The following is a 19,851-nucleotide window of genomic DNA, read 5'->3' as shown; positions in this document are numbered from 1 at the left end:
TGCCCATGGCAGGGGGTGGGACTGGATGGTCTTTAAGGTCCCTTCCAACCCAAACCAGTCTGTGACTCTATGATCTGCCAGGAATGCCAGCAGGAGCCAGGCATAGGGAACTGGGAGAGGACACACAGCTTGTGGCCCTGGAGCAGCTGCCAAAAGTTTCCTCTTCCCATCAACCTGCTCAGCCACCCCCCTGCACGTGCAGGACTCCCCCCATTCTGCCGCCCATCCCACGGGAGCTCAGAACTGTTTCCTCCTCAGACAGGGGAGAAGCCTCAGAAATGCAGCCAAACCCAGACAGCAGGAATTTGGGGTGCTGGGGTGGTGTAGGGCCCCCAGCAGGGTCCCCTGTCCCCCTCTCCCCTGGCTCTGCAGCTCAGCTGGTCCCCAGGCGAAGGAAACCCCCCTCCCCCCGAGGAGGGGGACGTGGGCGGATTACGCACTTTGCTGGGAAGAAAAAAATATCAAAGCTGTCACTCCAGCTTTAGAGAAAGGGGCCATGGAGGCTTTGGGAAGGCTCCAGGAGCACGGGGAATTCTCCAGGCAGAGCCTTTGGCAGCTCCCAGCTCCCAGTGCCAGTGCTGGGCGGGCTGGGGGGGCCGGGCAGGGATGAGGAGGCTCCATCCCCAGCCCGGCAGGTCGGGGTCTCTCACCCCAGAGCTGGTGTTCCCTCTCTCCTTCCCTCCAGCAGGAACAACTGGGAATTCTCTGACAAAACATTTCTTCACTGGAAAAGCATTGGATTGTGGCAACCAGAGCTGTTTGTGGGAAAGGATGGGATTTTGATTATTTTTAGCCTGGTTTCCTAAGGAAATGTGGCTTAAGCAATCCCACGGCCTGTCTGCCTGCCCGGCTGTCTGCCCGTCTTCCCCTGGCCGTGTCTGATCCCACTGCCTGATTCCAGCCAGATTCCATGGAGGACAAGGATCAAAAATAGGAAATTTGCACATTTTCATTAAAAGCCAAGACCAAGAGGCAGCTGGAATCACGACCCAAGGCAACTGGAGCACAGCCCAAAACCACCCACCTCATCCACCCCATCCCAGGTCCATCCACCCCACCCATCCCATCCACAGCAGTCCCACCAGGACATTGCTTTGCTGGGCTTCAGGCTCCCCAGGTCCCGCTCAGCACCAGGGTATTTGGGGTGGCCAGTGTCACAGAGGAAGGAGAAACACGCTCCTTGCAACTCAAACTCATTTGCACAAGTTGGAAAGACTCAATAAGGAGCTCCCCAGGCAGGGCCACCTGAGGCAGGTGCCCCTGGCCACCACACTGGGCAGAGCTGTGCCCACCAGCAGGGAAGTCCTGCACCCACCTGCCTGCTGCCCTCCCTGCCCACCTGGATTCTCCACAGGAATCTCTGGGATGCTGCCAGTGAGGCTGCCTTCTCCAGCCTCGTGCCACTTGCTCAGTTCCTCTGTGCCACTCCTCGACATCACAATAAAACAGATGCCTTTTTTTTCCAGTTCAAGTTCACCAAGCTTGTTTTATCACTAACGTCAAAAAGATGCAGAAAAAGCACATGTAACCAGCCCCCAGGAGCCTGGAGCCACCCATGAGGACAAGCTGGCGGGTGGATGGATGGATGGATGGATGGATGGATGGATGGATGGATGGATGGATGGATGGATGGCCAGGTCACCCAGAAACCATTGGTTGTTTCCACTTCAGAGAGAAGCGACCACAGGGATGGTCTGTCCCAGGATCTGGGGGTCCCACTATGCCCCAGCAAGGGCTGCAAGGGTCTGAAAGAAAGTCCTTGCAGCTCAGATAAACTCTGCTTAAGGATTAAATATAACAGTGAGGGATGGGGAGGGGGGGAAAAGTAGCCCAGACAAGTCACCTTCTGGCAAATTGATTTCTCCCTGCATGGCAGGAGCTTTAAAATAAAAACCATGAAAAAAACCCAAAAACTTCTGTAGGCATTTTGGAATAGTTTCTGCTAGTTATTGTGAAAATTTAGATCAGAAAACGTGTTGAGTAAAATATTCAATTCCCCACAGCCTGGAGAGCGTCATCAAAAATCCATTTGAAGTATTACTCTCAAATCCCTCATGGCAACAGGATATTTTAAGGTCAGTTAAACTTATTATTCACTCAAGATTTTCTTTCAGGTCCCTGCATATTTCAAACAGATTTTTCCCCATCTCTAGCCCAACTGTGTTACAAAAAGCCCTTTCCCCCCCCCTTTTTTTCTTTACAGAAGAGAAAAAAAAAGTTGTCAAAAGAAAAGATGCTAATCAGAAACAGCTTCTGAAGTCTTAAAACCTGCTACAGTTTGTACTTGTTACCAAAAAAACACTGACACTATCTCCAGATCCCTAAATCCCTTGACTTTTAAAAGGCTGAATGGAGCTGTGCTTGGAAAAGAATTAACTCAAATTTGTTTGATTTGCAATTGGGTTTCCTGGAACCAGGCTCTACAGGCAGATTATTTTCTTCTTCTCCCTTTCATTGTACGAATAAGAAACCTCCAGCCTGCAGTAGTTTTGGATTATTTAGGATTTCCAGTTTCACGTAACTGCAACTTCTGCTCCCACCCTCTATTTTCAAGGATCAAGAGGACTCAGGTCCCCCATCACTGGTACCTGCCCAGGGCTCAGCAGGACCCCTCCCTGCAGAGGCCACCCCACCACCCTGACCACCGTTTGTCTGGTGCAGAACAAAGACAAGAAAGTCTCTGTTTTTACAACCATCCCCAGAGAAGCTCAACAGCTGATTCTGAGCTGCTGATGGAGCAAAGCAGATCAGCCTTTCCCCCAAAACACAAATCTCCATCTTCTTCTCCAAGCCTCCCCAGGTCTGAAGCCCCCACACCCACACATCCCAGCTGCCTCTGGGAAGAGGCTTTGTGTTAAAAAAATTTTAAAAAAACAAACCACAACAAAATCCTGCTTTGAAGAAAGCTCCTGAAAAAGGTGAGATATTTGGCCAGAGAAGTAGTTGGGGAAGAACAGGACACCTGAAGGAAGCATGGCCTGGGAGGGTCCTCCTGGCTTCTCCAAGTCCTTCCCCACTTCAGGGAGGACAATGCAACAGTGGGTGATCACCAGAAAACTACCCTGAGGACCCAAGGAGCATTTCAAGCACTGTTATCTCCATCTCCATATCCCTTCAAACACATCCTTCCTCCTCCTGTGTAACACGGGGTCCAGGTGTCACCCTCAGGGACCTGGTTTCCAAATTCTCTCCCAGGAAGGACAACTCCTGCACCCCAAACAGCGTGAGCTCAGCTTCCCCGCTGAGTTACACGGGCTGGTAGCACCAGAGGAAAACCAGGGCAAACCAGACCTCACTCTGCCCAAGTTCATGGCTGGGACAGCATGTGCTTGTCCCATGGATCTGCCTCTGCTCTGAGGAGCAGACCCCAGTGACTACAGGGCTGCTCAGACCCTGCAACATGTACAGGACTGGGACAGCCAAAAAGGCATTTCCACCTCCCCGGGACAGAGGGGTCATCCTGACAGACCCTTGGCTACTCCCTGACAGACATTCCATGTTTACACCCCAGATAATTTCACAGATTTATGAAGGTCACAAACAACCTCAAGAGCCAAGAGTAACGCAGCCAACACAGGAGGCAAATTGACTGGAGAGGAAAAGGTTGCAAGTGCCCGTAATCTTGCTCCAGAGAGCAAAGAGTTCAGAAATCCTGAAGCAGTTGTTGGTGTTCCCAGCCATCTGGCCTGCATTTCCCTGCCCGTTCAATCAGACATATGTTGCTTTTATCCCACCACCTCCAGCTCTCCCCTGTGCTCTGGAAACACGTGCACCCCCCCTTGCTGCTCCTTCTCAGCTCAAAGCAGAGGCTGCAAGTTCAGCCTGGGGCAGATTTCTACCAAGTGAATGTGCCCATCACAGCCCCTTCCACCAAGAGGTTTCTCCTGCTTGTACCTAAAAATCAGTCTTTACACAAAACAAGGCAGCTCCAGCAGACTGAGATGTCATTTGAGTTGGGAACCCCCCGGCTGCAAAGCAGGATCACTCCACCAAAGCCAATGGCATTGATTCAGGTCTGCCAGGGCCTGGAAGAAGAGACCTCCTCCACCTGGGAAGGTGTGAAGGACCAGGGTCCATTAGGAATGTCTCTCTCTGGGAACACCACGGCACATGCGTGTCAGAGCAAGGAAACCAACCAACCCCACGCTGCTCTCCAGCCCTACCACACACAGGCTCTGCTGCACACCAACACATGCAACAACACACTCAGGCCATCCCTGCCAAGGTGTCCCACTACAAACCATCTCCTCCGAGCACCCACTCTTTGCACCCTTCACTTCCACCTACGCTTTTGTGCCTCTAATGAGCAGAACACCTGACCAAGGGGACAAGAAGTCAGAACTGCAAATAATGAATCTAAAGAGGGTTGCTGCATCACTCTAGCAACACAGGCTCCCACCACCTGAGTCAACACCATCACCTGGGACCTCTATGGTCTTCAGAGGGCAAGAAGACAAGGAGATCCAACAGTCTGTCCAAGGACAGCCAATGCTGTCACTCTAGTGTTGGACATGGGAAGAAACCTACAGGCTAAGGAGGCTGTTTTGGAGCTGCTATCATCCCTACCAAGAAGCCAGAAGATAGAGCTGTTGGTTGGGGTCAGGTTTAGCTTCTACCAAACGTTGAAACTCCAGCCCTGGCTCTTTTGCCACCTGGAGATGACTACTTTCCACACCACCACTCTCACCCCCAACGTCTTCCTTTTCACATCAGCTTTAATTACACATTCCTCTTCCATGGGGCTCCTCCAAAGACAGTCTTCCAAGCAGCAAAAGCCTCCTCAAGCCCACACCAGGGCAAGGAGTGAATTACCTTTAATTGCACACTGTCCAGGGTTTGAATATCAGGCCAAACGTTACCAGATGTGCAGGGCTCTCTGTCAAAGAGACCCGCAGGCTTGAGGGCCTGTTTGGATATTTAATATGTTGGTATCTGGGGTGTGAGGGTCAGAGCTGGGGTTGTGGATGCAGATGTTACAAATCTTTTTGACTCTCTCTGTCACCTTTTAATGACACCATAAATCATCAGGCGCTTCTCAGGTGACCACGGAACTGCCCCACTTGTGTATCTGAGCGAGCTTATCTGGACTCTTCCACTCCTCTGCCAGCAAAGGAGACCTGCTGAGAGCGAGCTGCAGGGCTCTGTGTGCCCCATCCCTCCTTCCACGTGTCCTCTCCTGGCATCTGTGCTTCAGATGCACTGTGGCAGCACGAGGCAAAGACAAGGAACCGATACAGGAAGATTAAAAAAAGGTTGGATGGGTCTGTTCCTAATGCGAGCCTGGCTGCTCCCAGCCCTTTGATTGCAGCAGAAATAAAAGATGGAAATTCACTGGAGGCAAAGGAATTAATTAACAGGAGAATAAAGGAGCATCAGTCTGTTGGAGGCCTGGCATCAATTCTGAGACTAGTTTTGAAGTGGCAACGGTTTTACTTGTTCTTTAAAGTTGTTCTATGTCCTGCTCGGTGACTCGGGGAGCTCATGTGCAGTCTGCCCAGGAATGAGGTGACACAGGCAGCACAGGACCTACCTGCCTGCTGCTGGGGACACCCAGCTGCTGCCTCAGCATCCCTCCACCTTCTTCTGCTCTAAGTGTTGTCCTCCAGACCCAGGAAGAAGGGAGTTTTCTGCTGAAATCAGGTCTCTCCAGGACCTCACACCATCCTAGAGTGAACTGCTCCTAACTGCTTTCTTCTGGTCCCCTAAGATTTTCAGAGCCTGGTGGAGCCACCACCCTTCACCTGGCAGCCTGTGCTCATTTGGGGCTGTAAACTGTGCAGATGGTTTCAGAGCTCTGCAAGAAATAACTGCTGAGGTTTTGCTGTAGGTGACACCAACACCAACCACCTCCAGCCAAGCCACAGCTCAACTGGGATTGTCTTCAAACACAGCTATGCACATAAACACAGACCACAGCTCTTCAAGACTTTCTTCTGGTCTCTGGGCCTTCAGCTTTCTTGTCTTCAGGAGATATTTGCTTCAACCAAGGACTGAGATGCCCCATCCCATGACTCCAGGAGCTACAGCTCCAAAAAAAAACCCCACCAGGTCTCTTGAGATGCAGAACAAAATCAGAAGAGGTGGCTTTTTAAAAAGTTGTGTTGAGGCAAAGTGCAGGATCCGTCCCTGTCAGCAGCTCAGCTGAGCTTGGGGCAGCTTCACTGCCAGATTCCTTCCCCAGGGAAGGAGGTGGGGGAGGGCAGGACACTGCCCCAGCTGCTCAGCACCACATGCTGCCACGACAGGTTTGTTCCCACTCCTGTCCATGGCCCCTTCCCAGGATGGGGACACCGGGATGCTCCCGTTGCCACAGTCAGAACCTGGTCTCCTGTGCTGATCCAGCAGCACCTGCCCTGGCAGGGGGGCAGGATCCAGCTCCTCCTGCCCCGCAGCCCCTTGGTGGCACAGGGGCACGGGCAGCAGCTCCAGCCCGGCCTGGGGGCAGCCCAGCGGATGCAGGTTGTCACGCTCGGGTCTCCGACACCGCGGGGGGACGTTCAACTCCTTCCCTCCCCCCAAAACAGGCTTTTCATGGAGACAAACGATCCTTTCCCTCAACAAAACCGAGAATTCTCAGCCGAAAAGCACTTGGCAGCCGCCTCTTGACATTTTTCCTCATGGCTTGCGTGGCTTAGGAACACGATTTTCTGCCACAGAGGAGCAGCCGGAGGAAGGGGCCGAAGAATAAATCCCCCCCGCCCCGGCGGAGGGTCCCGCTGGGCTGGAGCCGGCAGGTCCCGGCCAGCCAGGTCTGAGGGGCTGGGAAAAGCGCTTCCCGACCCCCGGAGCATCACCCCCTGGCTGGGGTGGGGGACGAGTGTCCCCTCCCACCTCACAGCAAATATTGACAAGTGACAAGGACGAGGGACCGCGCTGATGGGCACCTGATCAATGGCACTTATCGACCCCCCCTCCGCGCTCCTGGGCACCGGGTGATTTCTTTGGCTTCCGCTTTTATTGACATTTCCTCCCTGGCAGCGTCTCCGTGCGGGGGCGGTGGGGCCGGGAATGACAGGGGGGCAGGGAGCGGGGGGGGCGGGGAGGGGCAGGGGAACCTTCAAGGCACCATCGGTACCGGCAGGGGGGGAAATAAAAAAGAAAAAATATAAATAAGACCAAAAATAAGAAGAATAAAAATGAAATAAGAAAAAATTAAAATAAAATAGTAAACATAAAACTAACAGAAAATGAAAATAATAATTATATAAATAAAATAATAGCAATAAAAGTAATAAAAAGAACTCTGCTGCGGGAGTGCAGAGAGGCAGAGCAGTGCGGGAGCAGCTCGGCAGGGGCAGGGACACAGGACCCTGCTGCCGGTGCCCGCCGCGCTGGGCAGGGGGGCTGCAGGGCCTGGATGTCACGGCACCAGGAAGCCGAGCCCTCCCAGAGGAGCCGTCCCCCCCGGGCTGCGGGGCACAGCAGGGGTGCGGGCAGCCAGCCCTGCCCCGAGCCCCCCAGGACCGGGATCTGGGATGCTGCGGGGTCCGGAGCAGCTGGGAGGTTGGGATGCAGCCCGAGCGGCAGGAGGCGCGATGTGGCCTCCGGGGACAGGACCTGTCACTTTTCTTGTCCCTTCCCATCAGTCACCGGCGGGTCTTTATGATGATGATGACGAAGATGATGCACAATACGGTGCTCACAGAAAGCGGCTGCTCATTCAGGGGCTGAACCAGCCCGAAGGGGGCAGGGAGGCGATGGCCACCCCATCATTCCCACAGCAGGAGCAGCTCCGGGCACCCCCAGGTGCTGAGCAATAAATCAGCAGCAAAGTGGTCAGTCTTCCCCTCAGCAAGGACGCTCAACAAGGTCACATCCTTATTCTCTCCAGATTAATGAGTGGAGATTACTAATAAGACCTGGGTGACAAGTGACTATACGAATGTGACCCTCCCCTGCTCATCATCACTGCTGGGTTACAACACGTGGCCCCTCTGGTGCCTGGGATGCTCGGGTTGCCCCAGCCCTGCGGAGCTGCTGGCTGGGCTGGGACACAGAGGTTTTATTCCTCTCATGTCAGGCCATGGGATTTCCTCGGTAGCACAAACTGGGTCCTACAAAATGCCCCCCAGGAGGAGCCCAGCAGTGCATCCCACTCCCAAACTGCTGCTGCTGCTCCCCTGGGCCACCAAAACCACCCTGTGCTGGTGCCTTAGGAGCCCACTCAATGGCTGTTTTCTGCAACTGCTTATGGGCAGATCATTTTGGCCATTTCACCCCGTATTTCAGTCCTGAGTGGTGCTGGTCCCAGCACCCTGCATGCCCCAGGTCAGGGTGGCCCATGTCACCAGCAGCTCCAAGCCAAGCAGCACACACCAGAGCCAGGATGCTCCATGGCTCCAGAGAACCTCAGATGTGCAAAGCCTGGATCTCTACAGGCAGAGTCATCCCTGCTCACTGCAAATCCCAGCAGCACACGGGATCGGGCACCTCCAGCCCCATGGGTCAGGATGACTTGCAGGTTCAAACTCAGCTGGCCAGGCACCCTGCCCCGTGCCCCGTTGCTGGCCCAGTGGCCCGACTGACACAATATTCCCCATTTGCATTTCAAACGACTCTTTGGATCAAGGGCGACTCACTTAAGAGATGCATGAATAATTTTGAAGATGTTCAGACTGCTGTGATCTGCAAGCTGTCTCTGCACTGAGGGGGAAGGAGGAGAAATCAAATGAGATGCTGGCAAGTTCCCACCCGGGACCATTCCCACGGAAGGTGAGGGTGGAAAACCTGAGCAGCCACCAGCACACGGTGCCCTGAGCTCCAACACGTCAGGACATCAGACCCCACAGAGGGGAAAGCCCAGGACATACAAAGCCCAATCATTACCCCAGCACTGCCAAATCGACGACTAACCCATGTCCCTCAGCACCACATCTACATTGCTTTTAAACCCCTCCAAGGGTGATGACTCCACCACCTCCCTGGACAGCCTGTTCCAGGGCCTGACAACCCTTTCAGGGAAGAAATTTTTCCTCATATCCAAACTAAACCTTGCCCTTGCACAATGTGAGGCCATTTCCTCTTGTCCTACCACTTGTGGTTCTCACCACCCAGTCCCCCATGCTACCATACATCCAGGAAAGACTCATCTGGTGGTGCCCACACCAGATGGGACCTGACCAGCCTTTCTCCACCCCATGTCTCCCAGCTGCAGACCAGGCTTTCAACCCAAAGCTCTTCAAAGACCCACAGAAACTCATCCAGAACAACCCTCTGCTCCTCACTTGATAAATGTCTAAACAAAAGCAGCAGAAAAATGTGGTGGGAGGTGCAGAGGGAGATCTGAGAGCTCCATGGGCTCCCCCACCATTCCCCCTGGGTAAATGGGCTGATGATTTTCAGCTCTGGAGTGGGTCAAGGAATACACGATGGGCAGGTCACAGGCTGGTCCTCACTGGAGGGCTGAAACAGAGCAGGAGAGCAGAGGCAGGAATCCAACCGAGCTGCCAGGATGCTCCAGGGAGGAGGCATCAATGAAGGTCACCTCATAGGATCTGCCTGGGGGACACCAGAGCACCCCAAGAGGCTCAGGGAGAAGCCAGCCTACCCGAGCTTCTCCAGACACCCCAAGAGCTGGGAAGCAGGGAGAGATCCGCCAGGCTCTGATCTCACCCAGTTCCTGGAGCCCCATCCATCACCTCTCACTCCAGGTCCTGCAGGAGATGGGAGCATCTTTCTGCTGCCGGAGCAGCTGGATTTCCCAAGCCCTTTGAAAAGCCATTTAGAGCTAAGTCCTGGTATTAAACCTGGCCTTTCATTAGTCAGGTTTGCAATCTCTGCCCCAGCCTGTTTCAGCAAAAAGTTTTTTAAAAGGTCAGGAAGAAGCTTTTAAGCATATTTGCCAATTAACTCTGGTAACCCCCTCCTCGACTCGAGCTGCCCACTTCCATCTCAGGGGATGGTAATTACTGTTTTATAAATAAGCTTTGAACTTGCTTAAGTAATAGTCTCTCCTTGCATAAAAGCACCCACTAAATCCACTGGCCTTTTCCACCTTCCATCACTGTCTGGATCTAAAAATAATCTAGGGGGGAAAACCTCATAATACTTTAAAGAAAGTCAGAAATTCTCTCTTCCTCTGTGATGACTCTTTCTCCAGGCTCTCAATAATTCAACTAACAGGAACCCTGTAGCCTTCACTGCTTTTTGTGAACTTCTCATGATACTTGACATCTTTTCGGAAGTTCTCTGCAGTCACACGAGGTGATAAATAACTCACCCATGTTTATATGTTTAAATTTCCAGCCCCTGAGGTTACAAGAGACTAACCAAGGGAGCACAAGAAAAAGGGCACGAATGAAAAAGTATTTTCCAAAGGTATCAATTAACGTACTATGAATCTTTTTTTTTTTTTTTCACCCCAGCCCCATGATTTCTACGTGCCCAGCTTTATACATTTATCTCAGGCGTCTGGGAGAGCAACACTGGCAGCCTTGAAACCCTTTAGAAACTCAGGTTACTCCTGCAACACCCCACTGCACAGCCTGTGTACAAACCCACCATTTATCTAAAAGAGGCAGCGGCAGGGAAAGCATTCCTCAGCCAGGAAGAACCCCGACCCGTTCCACTCCACAAGTCACAGCTTCCATCCGGAAAGTCGCGGCCGAGGAGCAGCTTTAATCACTTCAGCCTGACACTGCGGAACGACACACGGACCCACCCGGCTCAGCTCTGCCTCGCAGCTCAGCCAGCCCCAACTGCAGCCTCCCAAACCTGCTTGGATCAGCAAGAAGCGCTTCAGCGGCTTGGGATGAGCAACAAAAACCTGGGAGCAAGGGAATAACGTCAGGGTGGAAGCAGCAGGGCCAAGCCTAAGGGGGGGGGCACGGTCCCTCTCCCTGCCCTCCCCACGAGCTGCCTGGGATCCCTTTAAACGCTTACAAATGTTAATTCCTCATCATGGCAGTCAGAGCTATTTTAAATCCCACCTGAAAACAGTTTGCAGAAGACCAAACTCTGCATTCCTGGGTCCAGGTTGCTTCCTAGATGTGTTAGGAGCTGTAAAACAAGAGACAATCCACCCCGGGGAGACCTGTCCAGCTGGCACAGATATAACCACACTTACACCCTGCCCTACATGTAAAGCAGGGACTAAAGCCTTGATATCAAACAGACAGAGACCCTCTATACATGGACACATTTTTGCCGTCTAGCAGCAAACCCAGTGTTGTGCATTAAGTAAAAGCATCAGGTCTTCTTCAGAGTTACAAAATCCCAGCTTCTTCTCAGGTTTCCGGCATTTTTGTCTTTGCGTTTTAGGGTTTGCTTTCCAACAAGGAAAGGGGAAGCTGATACAGAAAGGCCCTAGTTTTGTAATGAAAGGTGTGGGTTTGTTTCGTTTTTAAATGAAGAGATCACAAAGTAATAAACCCAAGAAGCTGCAGGACTGAGTTTCTGCAAATGCAGCACGGAAAACAAGGGCCGCTCTCAGGCTGGAGCGCTGAAAGGCGAGTCCATCAGGAGAACAGATTAGTGGTGTCAATGAATAAAGATAACGTCCCGGGGCAGCTCTCAGTGCATCGCCATCTGACTCCTCGCAAGATCCTTTTGTCTCTTCCCACCTATGTGTGTCTTAAATGTGCCAGTGAGAAGCTCTCCCTGGAAGGGGATACAAGCTCGGTGCCAAAACGCAGCCTGGTGACTCCAGAGGAGCCTGAAAACGTCGGATTTTATTCAACAGCATGTGCTATAGAGTGTCTTGATCTGCCTGTACAATCACAACGCACACAAAAACCCCTCAAGGCATCTACTTAGCTCTACTTTTCAGCTGCCAATAACACTCCCAGCAAAAGTCAAAAGAGCAGCGCGGGAGCCGCGTCCTTCCCCTGCCGCTCAAAGGCTTCAGGGCTGCGAGGTTCCGAGATAACAAAGTCTGGCTCAAGAAATCCTGGACGCCTTTCAAGAACATTATTAGCTGCCATGAATGGGCTTGAAGGAGGGGAGGGGGGGGAAGAAAAAGAAAAAGAAACAACGCAACACACATTGCATATAGCAGCTCCCTGCTAACCATCACCCTCCCCTGGGCACACACACGCTCTGAGCTGGGACACCCCCAGCCCCATTTAGCGCACGAGGAGAAGCACAGGGTGATATATGAAAAGTGCCTCCCCACACCCCAAGCAAATATGCATGTGCTGCACCTGATAAAAAGGGGAAATGACCAGAAAAAATCCCCAACATTCAGCCTCCAAGAGATTCAGAGCTCTGGGAGGGCTCTGCAGTGCTGGAGGAGGCTTGGTGTCCATGCCTGCTCCAGCCTGGCCACTTACCAGGAAGCGTTGGCCAACTGTGACTGTCCATCCCATAGTACTTTTTTACTATTTCTGCACCAAACTAAAATAAAACAAGGAATTCTTTCAGCTCCTATGAAATCCAGCGTTTACCATCATCCAGGGCACAGTTTCAAAGAACCCAACCCCAATGGCTGCTTTGTGTGGGCTCCACTGGGGGCTGTGAGGGTCGCTGGGAGCCTGGACCCGGCCCCATTCCCGTGCAACCCTTCCCTGGGGAAGTGGAGAACAGCAGGAAGGGGAGATGGAAGAGAGGGGCTCAGATCACGGATCATATGAGGAAATAAAAGACAGAGCAAAACTGCAATCTTTGGAGGATGGAGACAAGGAAACTGTATAAGCGACATCAGGCTGAATTCCTCTGGCAATCAAAATGGGAATGATCCCGTGCAAAGATCTCAGCTACAGCCCCAAAAAGTCACCAGCAGAGCAGTGTCCAGCAGAGGTCCCCGGGGCACAAGCAGCATATGAAACACAAACACCCCAAAGCCACCTGTCACCCAACTCTGCTCTATTCACACTGAGAAGTCCCTAGGCGAGAGCAAAGGGTTACACCCTTACACCCCAGAGCAACCTGGCCCACAAGCTCAGTCCTTCTCAGGCAGGATCTGTCCCCGTGCTGTCACACCAAGCATCTCTGCAAGTCTTTGCAATGCAGTTCTAAATATCACCAGCAAACAGCTCACATGCAGCTAAATCCCTCCATTTGCCTTTGCCCCCATAAAGCAGACAGACAGACAGACAGCAAGGTACCCGGGCTCCCAAGCAGGACACACATTCCCCAACCACTGCCTGAGGAGCAGACACACCAGCCTCGCTTCTTCTCATTCAGGTTTACTTTAAGCAGCACTGAGTGCCAAAAAAAATTAAAGTATTGTTTTGCTTTAGGATAAAGTGTCACGTCATGCTTGGATTATCCATTAGGTAATTTATGTTGCAGTCTAGAAAAGGTGCTTAATCTTCTTATAATTAGCTAAACCCATCACAACTCAAGGAATTCCATATGAGACTCTTTGCTGCTTGTGCTAAATATTTTATTTTCACTAGCAAAAAAGAACTACCCCCCAAAAAAGGGATTTTAATCTATTTCAAATTTAAAACAAAACACCCTGGTAAGAAGAGTTTCTGTCTGTAACTTACATTATAATGTAAACTACTCAGCACACACAGACTAGTGAAATTGCTACAGATTAGAACTACCAGGAAAGAACAAAATAATTCCATGGCAATACATTTCCAAGGGTTTTTTTTTTTTTTTTTTTCCTTTTCACATTTACTTAAGACAAGCAACGACCTACAGGTGCCTTCGGGCCAAATATCTTGGCACGAGCAGGAGCTGGTGTAATTTTGGTTTCCAAGCAAGTTCAAGTATTTTAAAAATGTTTGCACCACTTTGAGATATTCATTGGGAAAGCTGAACTTCTATCCAACTTCTCCTTTCCTTCACTGCAACACACCCCAGCTTTAAACATTTAGCTCTGTCTGGCTTTCCTGGGGAAAAAAAAATAAAAACCCTCAGTATATGAAGGTCTTGCAAGAAGACAAAACAAGAGAGGCAAAGAGGAGAGGAAGCGAAGGGAAAATAGATTGAAAACACACTTGCTCTACGCAGAGTTAAAGTAAAACATCTACAGATATTTTTTTTTCACACTAGGAAGGATGCAAGTCCTTCCCAGCACAGTGTCTGCTTCCCTGCCATGCATCTGGCCCTGCCATAAACCTTCCCTGCTCCATTTCTCCAAATTTACCACCACCATATGCAGAATCATCTTAAAACATCTTCACTGGGCTCAGGCCAGGCTCCCTGCAAGCACTTACAGCGCTCAACTCGCTCCACCACAACCCCAAACGGGATTTATTTCTTCTCCTCTCGCTGTGGTCCATCCTGCAGACGCCTCGCAGGGCCAGGGAGAGCGAGCTGGGAGCCTTCCATCTCCCCCACTTTAATGATGTGCTCGCAGTCGTTAAACTCCCGTTCTGCCAAGCGAGATCTATCTTGTAATCCTCACCCAAAAACATTAGTTATCACCATTATTGTTTCTAGAGCAGCGTAGATACAAAAGGGCCCGAGAAACGAGCTAATAAATCACGGCGATATTAATGCAACCATAAAACCAAGTGCGCTACTTACGGCGTTTGAAGGTGTGTGAAGTCAGTAACTTTACTGCCCAGATGTGGTCCCACAGAGCAGAAACTCTGCGGGTAAAATTACCACCAAAAAAAAAAAATCACACTTTCCACGCAACGCGCCGGTTTTTCAGTTTATTATTTGGGCCAGGATTGCTCAGTCGCAACCTCCCCCAAAACACCGCGGAGCATTAAGAGCGCGGGAGAAACCAGAGGATTCCCCCGGGGCTTGGGGAGAAGAGGATGGAGAGGCAGGAAGGACAGGGAGAGCTACTCCTTTTATTGTTTTCAGATGTTTCCCCGAGAACACCGCAGCGCTTTTATAAATCTACACGTTTGGATTCTCTTCAAAATAACGGAGCAGATTCTTTCGCTGCCTTCAAGGAGCTGAACGCTCCGGCTCCGCTTGGCCCGGCCGCGCAGGAGTTGGCCGAGAGACGGGAGTTTAATAGACACCACATGCACAGTAGCTGCTCTTCCGAATGCTTTATTGCCTGAAGAGTTCAAATCCATTGAAACCCTCAAAACTAAACAACTGCCTTGAATCAATAGGGCTCTGCCCTTTGACACAAACCTGCCGAGGGATCCCAGGATACTGTTTTACCCTTCCCTGCTTTCCTCTTCCAAGGCACAGCCAGGATCAAGCCCTCTCCTGCAAGCCGAGGCTCTCCCTTCCTTTTATTTTTATAAGCCACTTGAAAAAAAATGATTCCTAAAGGAAGCCGGCAAGGAAAAAAGGGGGGCGGGGAGGGACGGCTGAGAATAAAGCGCTAAAGGTTAAAAAATCACAAAGCTTGGGGCAATAAACCAGCAGATTGCTGCTGCCGGCGGGGCTGCCGGTCGGGGGCGTGGGGAGAAAGGGGGGACAAGGGAACAAGGAAGAACCCGCTCTCAGGCTGCCGTCATCTCGGGAACCCGCAGCTCAGCTCCCTTCACATCCCAACCTGGGACTCCCCCCTCACTCCCCCCCAGTTCAATCTCTCGTCTCAGCCCTCGAACCCCCTTTATCTCCGCGGACAATCTGCACTCGGACCAGCCTGTTGCAGAACAACCCGCTCACGGCACGGCAGGCAATTAAACGCGCCTAATTACGGACTGCAACCCCTACCACCACCCCCCACGACCACCACCACCCCGTCCTTACCTGTACCAGCGCAGCCCTTTCTCGTAGCACCTGTCGAAGAAGTGGGGTTCGGCCCCCACGGCCCGTACCCCGGGGTGCGCCCGCAGGAACTCCAGCAGCGCCCGTGTCCCGCCTTTCTTCACGCCCACGATGATAGCCTGGGGGAACCGCCGGCTGCCGCCCCCCCCCCGCCGTCCCCAGCCCCGCAACCCCCGGCCCAGCTCCCTCGGGGAGCGCGGCGGGCGGCGGCAGCAGCAGGGCGGGGGGCAGCGGCTCGCAGGGCCCTGGCAGGCAGTAGAAGAAGTAGGTGAAGAAAAGGATCATGGTGAGGAGCAACGAGGCGCGGCGGCCCCCGACGGGTCCCAGCAGCCGCCCGCTACATCCCATCGGGGGCCGCTACCGGCCCCGCCGGGCAGCGCATCCCGCCCACGCCGCCCCGGAGCCCCCCGCGCCCCGCACCGACCCCTCCCCGCACACCCGGCCCTCCCCTCCCGCACCGCCCCCCACGCCCACCCGCTGGGCGTTGCCGCCCCCACCCCGCGGGTGGGCGTGGGGAGCGCGGCACACGCGGGGGGCACCGCCGGGACCCCGCCCCGGGGGAGCCGGGCACCCCCCAGCCCCCACACCGGGACCCCTCCCGGGGTTGCCCCGCCGCCCCCTCCGAGGAGCCGCAGCGGAGGGAAACGCTCCCAGCCCCGCAGCGCAGGCGGAAAAAAAAGCGGTTTTCCATGTTTTCCCAGCGGATTTTCCTTTTTCTTCCTTCTTTTTATCATTCCTGGGGCGGCAGCGGGTGTTTTCGGCCACCAGCATCCCGCACAGGGCGGTGCGGAGGTGGGGGGCTGCGGCTCTGCAGGCTCCGGGCTGGGAATAAAGAGCCACGGCTGCGGGGGGACCCCAGCGCCAGGCAATTAGGGGAGCGCTAATTAGGCTGCGCGAGCTCCCGCTATAGGCGTGGAAGCACAAGCCCCACGTGCGTGCCGGATGGGAAGGGCATTCCCGGCTTTCCCACCTGTGCCCTTCCCGAAACAAGCTCCAAAGCAGCAGTTCGGGGGTCGTGATTTTATCCGAGGGGCGTTTAACGGCCCTGGGGTGGGATGAGGTGTTTTTCCTGCTGCTGGAGAAATCCCTGAGGCCCGGAGCAAGGTGTGTCCTGGGTGCTAAATAGACCCCGTCCGGTGCCACACGGGGACAGGGACCCCGCACACAGCAATGGCACTATCCCCGGTACCGCACACAGCAATGGCACCGTCCCCGCTCCCCCGGCCCTCCCGGCAGCCTGTGCCACCACCAAGCACCGAACAGCCCCCGGGCTGCCCGTGCCCGGGCGGTCCCGTCACCCCGGGACCCTCTGCAGCATCAGACACGTCCCCAGCTCCTCCCTCCCAGCGCTGAGGCTGGTTCCAGCCTTGCTCTAAACCCTTCCTTTTTCGTATCTGAAATCGGCAGCGTCTTAATTAACCTATTAATATAATTAGCTCATTTTATAATGAGATCCCCCGAGTCTTCCAAGTACTAGAGCGTGGCGGGGAGGAGCAGATCCGTGACCTGAGGCAGCAGAGGGATGCAAAGCTGTGCGGGGAAGGTGGCACCGGGAGGCAGCGATGCTCCTGCGGGGCTGCGTGGGGCTGCAGAGACACCGGGGCACGCGTGGACGGGGGCCGGGCTGCGGGGTGACACGGTTGCAGGATTGTAGGGTGGCAGGGCTGCAGCAGGACGGGGCTTTGTGCCCTCTCGTGGCTGCTGCTCGGAGCCCGCCCCGCACGGGAGCTGCTGGACCGGAGGAAATAACAGCACGACTGGAGATCCCCTCCCACTCGCAAAGCGAAGGTTCCCCAGGGAAAACAAAACAAAACAAAAACACCACCAAAAAAAGCCCATAACAAAACAAAAAAAACACGAAGGGGAAAGGAGGATGAAGAGGAAGTGAATCTGTTATCGGGAGCAGTTTGGTAAATAAAAACGCATCCAAGATCGGCGGCGCGGCACTTGCCAGCTCTTGTTGGGTTTACGTCAGTGCTCGGAAATAGGAACAGTTTCACTCCGGGCAAGAGAGGGTGGGAAAGGCTCCAGGTCCCTGTTTGGGTTGGGGGGTTGTTGCTGTTGGAAAATGCCAATCTGACAAAATGGAAACGTTTGGCAAGAAAATACCCGTTTTAGACAAACTTCTGTCAAAACACAGCCAGGGAGGCTGGGGAAAGGCGGGGGGGGGGAGCACAGCACCGTGTACCCACCCTCCTCATCCTCAGCACAGGGGGATCCCTCGGGACATTTGCCACCACGTGGGCACGGTTGGAGGTGAAGGATCTTTTCCTCACCTGCAAAATTGGGAGAAAAGGCTTAAAACCACAAGCTGGGGACTGGCTGCTGGGGCCAGGCAGCCTGTGGTGAGGAGGGGGAGCACCGAACAGTGCTGGCACTTGGGCTGTGCCTGAGGATTTCCCAGCCCTGCTGATCCTGCCAGGAAAAAAGAGTTTGGCAATGAGCAGCTCTGATGCTCCCTGGCAGGAGCAGGGACAGGCACTGCTGTACCCTGACACCTCTTCTGCTGGCACCCAGGGCAGGTGCACACCATGGTCCCTGCTCTGGGTCACTGCTTTACCCCTGGCACCAGGGCTCTGCACCCTTCAGTGGCACCAGTGTCCTCAGGGGGGCTGGTGGCAGTGCTCCACAGGCACCCCTGGGGCACTGCCAGTCCCCAGGGTCACTCGAAGCACACAGGAGCCACTGGGCTGCTCTGGCAGAGACAGATGAAAGTGTTCAGGGCTGTCCCCAGCGTTACAGACAGGTTCAAGTGCTGGCAGGGAGCCACATGGACACTGCAGATGAGGAGGGAGCCTCCACCTTTCCCAGCCCTGATCAGTGAGATGTACATGCTCAGTGCTCCCCTTGTCTGTCTTCTCCCGCACTCCCAAACCAGTGGCTCCAAGCCGGATGGAATCCTGGATAACCAGGCAACCACCACAATCTAGCCTCTCCTCTGGAGACCTCCCCTCTGCCCGCAGCATGGGTGCTCTGGGATTTCCCAAAGTTTGTTACTACAAAGAAAGAAAAAGGCTCAAGGGATCAGCAGGGATGAAAAATGCTTTAGAAACACAGGAGATCATTTACCAGGTCACCTCCACAGCCAAGCTTGCCAAGCTGATAAAGGCAAGCAAACTTATTAAGGCTCACACAGCTTGATTTGAAACGGCTGCTCCCAAACAGCCAATTACTCCGGGCAGTTCCAAGCCAATTAGGAAGGCTGTGGCCCTGATTACAGTGCCTTGTTGTACAAATACAGCCCAACTCTACGGGTTCAAAGAGCAATCCATAAAAAGGAGCTGGGGAAGAGGTGAGCCCAGTGCCTGCAGCCAGGGCAGGCAAACACCTTCCCTGGGGACACAGGTGTCCCTGTCCTCAGGGATGCAGGTACCATGGGCGGTGGGACACCTGAGCCCAGGCACAGTGACACTCAGCAGCTCTGTGACTGTTCCTGGAGCAGCACAGCCCTGCCAGCCAAGGAAATGGGACCTCTGAGCTGTGGTCCCCACCAAGGAGTTGGGCCCTGGGCTCATCCAGATGGGGGATGCCACTGGGGTCTGGATCAGTACCACCCATCTGTAGTCCCCTCCAGGGTCTCAGCAAAGGCAACCCCTTGTCACCCAGATCAGGTGGCCTGTGGTATTAACAAGCGTCCCCCTGCCAAGATTTGAGGTTGGGTAGTGGAAAAAACTTTATCCTCAACCTAATATTGTGGGGGGATTTGCCCTGGTCCTGCTGGTTGGGAGAGGCAGTTTTTAGAGGGAGAAACCCTGGTGGGACCACTGGGGCTTGGCCTGAGCTCACCAGGGCCAGACAAGCTGGGATGGATACAAGCACCAAGGAGGAGGAATAAATTGCATCTTCCCTAATCACATCTCTGTGCAGCAAACCAAACCAATCCCCTCCAGACCTGATGGGTTCCCATCACCTGGGGCAAAGGAGACACCAGCAGACTCATCACCCTGCTCACACAGAGCAGGAAAAATTAACCCACAAACTCCATCCTTGGTCCAAGAGGCTGAGGCAGGCTCAGGGGGCTAGGAGAACCAGGGCTGGGCCGTGGCTCCAGCTCTTCGTGGCCATCCAAACCCTTCACCACAGCCACTCCAACGGGTTCGCGTCAAGGCGCTGGCGCGCAGCCACCCCTGGGGTGTAGCACAGCCCCTGTTATTAAAATGTGTGACAGCAGCTCGAGATGGAAAGTGAAGTTGTACATTCTCCATCTGAAACTCCGGGAGGAATTTCAAGCAGGGGAATGCAATTTCCAGCCTGGAGCAGAGCCAGCAGCAC

The 19,851-nt window shown here is 53.7% G+C and overlaps 1 protein-coding gene across 1 annotated transcript in view; it reads right to left on the bottom strand.

Moving 5' to 3' along the window:
- HS3ST6 (heparan sulfate-glucosamine 3-sulfotransferase 6) overlaps positions 1–15,927 on the bottom strand; it is a 29,008-nt gene extending 13,081 nt beyond the window's left edge. The window contains 2 exon segments of the mRNA XM_051631736.1: positions 15,562–15,741; positions 15,743–15,927. Coding sequence (XP_051487696.1) covers positions 15,562–15,741; positions 15,743–15,927 — 365 coding nt within the window.
- Between the last annotated feature and the right edge of the window lie 3,924 nt (positions 15,928–19,851).

Source organism: Apus apus, chromosome 14 (genome assembly GCF_020740795.1).
Source record: "Apus apus isolate bApuApu2 chromosome 14, bApuApu2.pri.cur, whole genome shotgun sequence".
Lineage (NCBI taxonomy): Eukaryota > Metazoa > Chordata > Aves > Apodiformes > Apodidae > Apus > Apus apus.
Note: the sequence above shows the minus strand (reverse complement) of the source record. Positions and strands in the feature narration are given on the sequence as shown.